This window comes from Mastomys coucha, unplaced genomic scaffold (genome assembly GCF_008632895.1).
Source record: "Mastomys coucha isolate ucsf_1 unplaced genomic scaffold, UCSF_Mcou_1 pScaffold9, whole genome shotgun sequence".
NCBI lineage: Eukaryota > Metazoa > Chordata > Mammalia > Rodentia > Muridae > Mastomys > Mastomys coucha.
Window position 1 is genome coordinate 106,811,582 of NW_022196915.1, and position 8,125 is coordinate 106,819,706.

The 8,125-nt window shown below is 44.8% G+C and overlaps 1 protein-coding gene across 2 annotated transcripts in view; it reads left to right on the forward strand.

Moving 5' to 3' along the window:
* The first annotated feature begins 5,455 nt into the window (after positions 1 to 5,455).
* Positions 5,456 to 8,125, forward strand: part of Ubac2 (UBA domain containing 2) — a 155,980-nt gene continuing 153,310 nt past the window's right edge. Inside the window, exon 1 of one of the 2 annotated variants that reach the window (XM_031362187.1) lies at positions 5,456 to 5,627. In XM_031362187.1, coding sequence (XP_031218047.1) covers positions 5,597 to 5,627 — 31 coding nt within the window. In that variant the 5' untranslated portion in view covers positions 5,456 to 5,596. The remainder of the gene's footprint in view (positions 5,628 to 8,125) is intronic. The other variant, XM_031362186.1, reaches the window with a different exon arrangement.

Genomic DNA, 8,125 nt, shown 5'->3' on the forward strand with positions numbered 1-8,125 from the left:
AAATCCACCTGCCTCTGCCTCCCAAGTGCTGGGATTAAAGGCGTGCGCCACCACCGCCCGGCTTGCTCTGTGCTTTGAAGAACATGGTGATGAAGTTACACACAAAACATAGCTTCCTCCTCTGAAACTGAGATGGAGCTGGCAAATAGATATGAGTAAGGTACCTAAGGAAAACTGTCCCTACTGCCAGACAGCTGTGTCACCAGATGGTCAGAATGTCCCTGTATGGTGTATAGGAGAGATGGCTCAGCAGTTAAGAGCACTTTTTCCTGCAGAGGACCAGATTTGACTCCCAGCACTTACACAGTGGCTCACAATAGTCTGTAACTCCAGTTCAGGGGATCTAATGCCACCTCTGACCTCTGTAGGCATCAGACACACAAGATGCACATAGATATATTCAGGCAGAACATTCATGCATATAAAATAAAAATAAATGTAAATAAAAAAATTAAAGTGCCACACAGGTATACTAACATAGGGTCCATACCCTTTGTTAGACAAAAGACCTTGTCTTCATTATAATATTATTTGTTGCATGGCATTGACCACCCAGCCTCTTTTAGGTTTTTTTTGTTTTGTTTTGTTTTTTTGTTTTTTGTTTTTGATGATCATGAGGAGAAATAGCCTAAACAGGAGATCTGATTCATCATGATGTGGAGGAAGAGTCACCTGACCTTAGCAGTATGCCACTTGCCTTGTAAGTGTAATAATATTTTCAAAAGTCTACAACACAGAGCTCAGGGTGCTGCCTCCCTCTTCCTTTTGGGTTAGCTTATGCTTTTCTCTTTTAAGTGTGTGAGTTTCTCTAATAAGTTACTAAGAAGATGAGACCTGAGGCAACACTTTCACCAGTGGGTATGGGTTCAGTTTCTAGAACTTAAAAAGGACCCTGGAGACCACATCCTTTGCAGTGTGGTGGGAAACAGATGAAATGGAAAGTAAAGGGGGCTCCAGAAAAGTGGTGTGGTGTTCTACAGTGTGTGTACCAGAAAAGGGGGGAAGGCCAGATTACACTCATGTTCCCTTAAAACACCCACCCCATAGCATCCACATGTAATTCTCTCGGCTCATAAAAAAAAAAAAAAAAACTTCTAAAAGGTGAGTGCGGGGTGCAACAGCAGATGATCTCGGCTTCTGCTGGTTCTCTGAGTCTTTACCACACCTAAACATTTTTTCACAATTAAGGCTCACAGCCTTGGCTTGCCCCTAGAGCCTGTTTACACATATGCCTTGTAGGAAGTGGTAGGGAACTGCCGCAATATAGAAGTGAGCCTCAACAACCATGTGATTCAGTGGATACATACTCCTACCCTCTTGCTTTGTGAAGGACTTGCCCCAAAGGCCCGGGTCTCAGTGAGATTATGCTCCAGTTTCCCACAGGGCTAGTTTGTTATGATAATTCATCTAGAACTCCCTGTCCTCCCATTGGTGAAGTCCCCTAGGACCACTTGCTGACAAAGCTGGTCTCAAGGGTCTTTGGGAGATCCAGATTGAAACAGAAGGCAAGAAACTTAATGAGGTCCTAATTCTGTTGAGAGGGATACCAAATTACATTTTATTATCTAATTTTTCTTGCAGTAATTGTTCTATTGCCCTGAAACCCTCCCGCCCCCAAACCATTCTGTATGTGCACTGAAAATAATCTAATACATTTTATGTTTGTTTCATTGTGTAGTTTGGGTAGCCTCAAACTGGATTTATAGAGCAGGCTGGCCTTAGCCTTACAGAGATCCTCCAGAATGCTGGCACCAAGCCTGTGATAGTTTTTGTTTGTTTGTTTGTTTGAATTTCTTGAGTCAGGGTTTCTCGGTGTAATAGTCTTCACTGGCCTGGAACTTGCTTTGTAGACCAGGCTGTCCTTGAACTCTCAGAGATCTACCTGCTTCTGCACCCTGAGTGGGAGTTCTGGGACTAAAGGCATGTGCCACCTATGATAGGTGCATGGCCTATGATAGGCATTTCTAAAGAGCTAATGAAGATTTTAGCTAAATCCACTTTTAGTAATTACATTAACTAAGCTTTTGAATTCCAAGTACATTTTCTTTCTTTCTTTCTTTCTTTCTTTCTTTCTTTCTTTCTTTCTTTCTTTCTTTCTTTCTTTTTTTTTTTCGGTTTTTCGAGACAGGGTTTCTCTGTATAGCTCTGGCTGTCCTGGAACTCACTTTCTAGACCAGGCTGGCCTCGAACTCAGAAATCCGCCTGCCTCTTCCTCCCAAGTGCTGGGATTAAAGGTGTGCGCCACCACCGCCCGGCCCCAAGTAAATTTTCTGTAGATTAAAACATATCCTGAAAACATAAGCTAACTAGTTAAATCTTTTGTGAGCAGATTATCTCACAAAATAGCCTGCTATTATACTTTTTAGATCTAAATTGCATTCTTTTTTTTTTTTTTCCTGAGGCAGGGTTTCTCTGTGTAGCCCTTCCCTCAGAAATCCACCTGCCTCTGCCTTCCAAGTGCTGGGATTAAAGGCATGCGCCACCACTGCCCGGCTGACTGCATTACTTTTTAAAGTAGCCTTAAGATTAACGATGTATGCCTCTAGAGAGATGTTCTGCCTTGAAGAGCACTGCGTGATCTCTCTGAAGTCCCAGCTTTGGTCCTAGCATCTACATGGTTGCTCACAACCACCTGTAACTCCAGTTCCAGAGGATCTGTTGTTCTCCTTTGGCACCAGGCACACACATGGTGCACATATATAATACAAGCAGACACTCATGCACATTAAGTAAAAGTAAGCCCTTTTAAAAACATTAGGAGTACTGTTCTAAGCCACTGTCCTCAGAACTAGTCTTATCTACTACACATAAGAACTGTGAAGAAATCTTCTCTCAGAATGATTAAACTTATTGAACATGTTAAAATTCTTCAATAATGTAAACCTTGTTGCAACTTAATCCCTTTGCTTAACACTTCTGACATAGGTAAAATACATGTCTAATTGTCCTATATTTTGGTATCACTATTTACTTTTTTATTATAGAAACAAAATTATGCACAAGTGTTACTGAGTAAATATTTTAAAACAACAGAATTGGAAATGCTTTATTTCTGGTGCAGAGCTGATCAAATCTCTTTTCACAAAATAATTTTTAACTCAAGGAGCTAATTTTGTTAAAGGCACTGATAACATTCAATGATGTATGGGTTCTCAGTAAGATTTTTGGTGACTTGCACACTGGGTGTTGCTACTTTTCGGTGTTTATAAATCCAGGTGACCAGAACTGCTGCTCTGATGTTACAATGATACTGGAAGAGGAAAAAGTGTTTCCTGTGGAATAATTTTCAAGTTCCAAGTTTCAAGAACTCCATTGTTGGTATATTTCCACTCAATGTTTCATTTCCTATGAGCCATGGATTTATGACAGTTGAGTTTTCATGTTGATACCAGTCAGTATGTGCAACTGCCGTAAAACTTCTGACTGCAGTCCATCTCATAGCTTTCTATCTTTTCAGACTTCAGACCTTCCAAACATACTAGTGTTCAATTGAATGAAGAGTTTACTTCATTTCCTCCTATTAGATAATAACCTTTTATAGTTGATTAGTTTACCTTAAATGGTTATTATCTATAATATATAGGACTTAAGTAGACAAAATTTCAAAACAATAACTTAAGACAATAATATGACTTTGAAGCTTTCCCAAAATCTATTTAAACTATCCCTGTCATTTCTATGTATTTAATCACCATAGGGTCATTTCTTAGATAAGTTAGGAAAAAATGCCAAATTCAACTGTTCAGGTTTGACACCAGGTACTTTCCTAGGCAAACCATTTTAAGGAAGAATGCTTTTAATGTCTGGCTCAATAGCCTGTGGGGATTCCCTGTGCACTTCTCTTTTTAGTTTGCTGTGATATGTTTTGGATGAAGTATGTGAAGAAAACTCATCCAGAGTAGGTCTGGAATTAGAAAAGCAAGCACGTAGATTAAATGTGCATCCTTCCCTCCACCCCCCATAAAATGTGGTGGCTTCTAGATTAGTTGCAACTAGGGATCTGCTTTAACTTTAACTTGGTTGCTCTGCAGTTCCAGCTGCTTTATCAGGCGCTGTTAACTGGAAAACCTTACCACTCATGGATGAAAAGGAATAGAAAAGGAAAATATTTTGTTTGTTTGTTTGTTTTTTCGAGACAGGGTTTCTCTGTATAGCCCTGGCTGTCCTGGAACTCACTCTGTAGACCAGGCTGGCCTCAAACTCAGAAATCCGCCTGCCTCTGCCTCCCAAGTGCAGGGAATAAAGGCGTGCACCACCACCAGAAAATAAATATTTTAGCATTACTATAAAAATCAGCCAGTTCTTCTGAACACCCTTCAGTGCTCCCAGGGACCCCTTAGTTTGAGAACCAGTCTTATGTGGGCTACAGATTTTTGTGGGAATCAGTTTCTGCGAACTCGATCATAAGGCTTTGGAAAATAATTTTCCTGCGAAATAACTCAACTGGTTGAACATAAAATTAAATGTACTTCATGCTTTTGAACCAGCTTTTTATCATTATTATTATTATGTTTTTTTTCTCGAGACAGAGTTTCTCTGTATAGCTCTGGCTGTCTGGAACACACTCTGTAGTGTGTAGACCAGGGTGGCCTTGAACTCAGAAATCCGCCTGCCTCTGCCTCTCAAGTGCTGGGATTAAAGGGATGCGCCACCACTGCCCAGCTTGAACCAGCTTTAAAAAAGGGTAAATTGCATAAAAAAACCACTCACACATTTACATTCTGGAAAAATATGAATACTCTGACCTAGTGTAAAGACATGTTGCATTTAACTAATCCAAACCCAGATTTAAAATGCGGGCCAAATTCTCAAGATTTCCTGAAAGCATTCCGTCCATTCTTGGCATGTTCTTTACATTTCCCTATAGTACGTATCCTTAAAACTTTTTTTTTTTTTTCCTACTAGCCGTCTTTTCTTTTTTTTTTTTTTTGGTTTTTCGAGACAGGGTTTCTCTGTATAGCCCTGGCTGTCCTGGAGCTCACTCTGTAGACCAGGCTGGCCTCGAACTCAGAAATCCACCTGCCTCTGCCTCCCAAGTGCTGGGATTAAAGGCGTGTGCCACCACGCCCGGCTTACTAGCCGTCTTTTCAACCATCACCCCTGCAGCCTCCGGAGCCTGATGGGTCACCGGAGGCACAGACTGTTCACGGAGCGCCAAGGCCCATTCGGAAGTACTGAGCATGCGTGAAAATCGCGGCCGTCTCGCCCTGTGAAAGGTAAGAGGTCTCTAGAAAGGCCTGGTACTCTATTGCGGAAGAACCGGATCTCCTCGCGGCGCCCCAGGCCGTGAGGTTCTGCACTCGGAATTGTGGCATCCGTCAACCCCGTATCCAAACCCACCCCGAACTACCGGAAGAAGCGGACGTCCGGCTCGCCCTCAATACGCACTTCCTCTCGGGGCAGGAAGGGGCGGGCACGCTCGGCCAGAGCCCGCCCCACAGGCCGCGCATGCGCCTTCTTCCCGGCGGCTCCCGAGCGCCTCGCCGGGCCGCCTTCGCTCGCTGGTTGACAGTGCGCTTGCGCGGTCGCTGGGGGCTCTCCACCTCCGCCTCCCCTCCCCCTGACGCCCCGCGGGGGCTCCGGGCCCGGCGGGACCATGTTCACCAGCACCGGCTCCAGTGGGCTTTGTGAGTACCGGTTTCCTCATCCTTGGGCCGCCTTCGCCCCATTCTGAGCACTTCCCGAACCCGGCTTGGGGCAGCGGGGACTCGGGTCTGCAGGAGGCTGGGGGCCCCTTGCCTCCCGCGCCCGAGCCTTGTCAGTTCTAGCTCTTAGGGGGCCGCGGGGCGCCGTCCCCACCGTAGCCCTGAGGGCCGAGGGGCGCCACGTCCGTTCCGCTCCCGGCTTCTCCCGCACGGTGCGTAGCAGCTCCTGCCCTGCTGCAGGTGGGCTGGGCAGTTAGGGTCCGGCCGGGTGCCCCGCTCATCTCGTGGCCCGGGCCCACGCACGCACTTGACGGCTCGAGTGCGGGGCTGAAAGATGTTCCCGTGGGGGCGACGCTGGAATCTGCCGGTGCCTCTCCCCCTTCATTCATAACAGGCTTCTTTAGGACCCACCTGATTCCTGGAACGTGTGGATTTCATCCTCCGCTCCAGAATCTGCCCCCGCAGTTTTAACTTCCACGTAGTTCTTACCCGTTGTCCTTGAAGAGTTTTTGCGAGCTGAAAAACAAAGCGTTTTCAAGTGAAGTTAGGAAGTCATTTGGCAAAGAGAATGAATGCAAGCTTTGCTTCTGGATGCTGCACTCTACAGGAGTGTCAGCGGTGGTCAGCAGGTAGAGGGCGGAGAAGTTTATTCAGCCTCCAGGCAACTTTTTCCCACCGCATTATATTGAATTGACTTTACAGAATGGACTCTTAGCTAAACAGTGTTGAGATTGGACAGTGATACACCAACAGCAAACTGTTTGAACAAGCCGCAGTTCGAAGTTTCTTACCACTGTCGGTATTTCCCATCTCTGCGTGTGAAGTTAATGTTTCGAGAGCTCAGAAATGCCTGGCATCTCCAGATGGTACATTCTGTTGTGAACGTCATGAGCCTTTCAAAGAACACTCCTGTTACATAGTCTGAGAGTGAATAACTGTCAGAGCCAGGGACATAATTTAAAATCATCCTCACCTCTCATGCTTTGAAGTAGGCTTAATTTGTTTATGATCTCCATATTTAATAGCTAATTTAAGTTATGGAAACTTTGGCGTATTGGCCCCAGAATCAATCAGAACTACTAGTGAGTTGGTCTTCAAACTACTGTGTGGAAGAATGAGGTAGTGTGGCTTTCCTAGGGTTACAGTATGTGGGTAGTAGACCTAACAGCAGATTTCTTCGATTTCAGTTGTTCTCAGCATCTTGAGGCATCCTTTTGTACCAAACATGTAAAAGCTAAAAAGTGAGTCTGGGGACATGGCTCAGTAGGTAAGAAGCGTGTCCTGCAGGCATGAATATCTGAGTTCTAATTCTCAATACCCACATAAAAACCAAGTCATGCAGTGTGTGTCTGTAGCTCACCAATGAGAGGTGGAGGCAGGGGTTTCCCCAGGGCTTTGCTGGCCAGCCAATTTACTGTGTCAAAAAAAAAAAAAAATGGAGTCAAAAAAAGAAAAATGGAGTGATTAAGAAAGACACCCCAATATCAACTTACACACAGGTATACACATGCACACACACACACACACACACACACATATGCACACAGGAGAAATCTGATTGAGAACACCACGTTATAGACTAGGTTGTCACATTTGCAGCACAGCTTTAAGAAAGGTAATTGTTGCTACAGCTGGCACAGGTGAGTTCTCAGGGCCAGCTATTATCTAGGGAAAGCTGAGGTAATAGGCCTCCTTGAGCTCTCTTGAGCTGTTTAAATGTGTACAGAGCGGGTGAGTTAATGGGATGGCTCCTCCTCTTAGGTCATGCTTTAGGTGTGCATTTAACAAGCATCCAGGACCTGTGAACTGTTTGGTTTTGGAATCATGGTGTTAGGCAAGTCTTAGGTTCAATGTTTCTGATGTTGACAATAGAGCTTAGTGGTGGTTCTCCCTAGATCAGTCATTTGGCAGTTCCTGAATGTAGTGACTTTTCCTGCTTCACTGTTTTCTCCTACACAGTTACTCCGCTGAGTGATGTCCTTTAGGTAGGTAACTGTGTGGCTCCATGGTTAAGCCAAAGGCTTGATCCTGAGGAAGAAGCACCCTCAGAAGGGTGATTGATATATCTCTGCCTAGAGGTTGGGACTATCCATCTTTCTGGACACTTCCTGCACCTGCCCATCTGACATTTGTGATTAGGAGATAAAGGTGCCTTAGTGTTAACACGGAGCTCCTCCCTTGCCCCTAGCAGGTGTCTGTTGAGTACCTCCTGAAGCCTTGCATGGTTTATATAGACAGTAATGTAAACAGAGTAAAGGAGTCCAACAGCAAACAGGTTAGTTAGTAAGTAATTAAAGGGCTCTTCTGTAGTGTTATGTGCAGTGATGATGGCAGGTTAGTCCTGGTGGAGTGCTGCTGTGTGTTTGGGGGAAAAGCCTGGGAAGGAAGCAGCATACACAAAGACAAGACACAACAGCAGGGTGTGTGCACAGTTCTGCAGGAGACAGGACAGCAGGGTGTGTGCACGGTTCTGCAGGAGA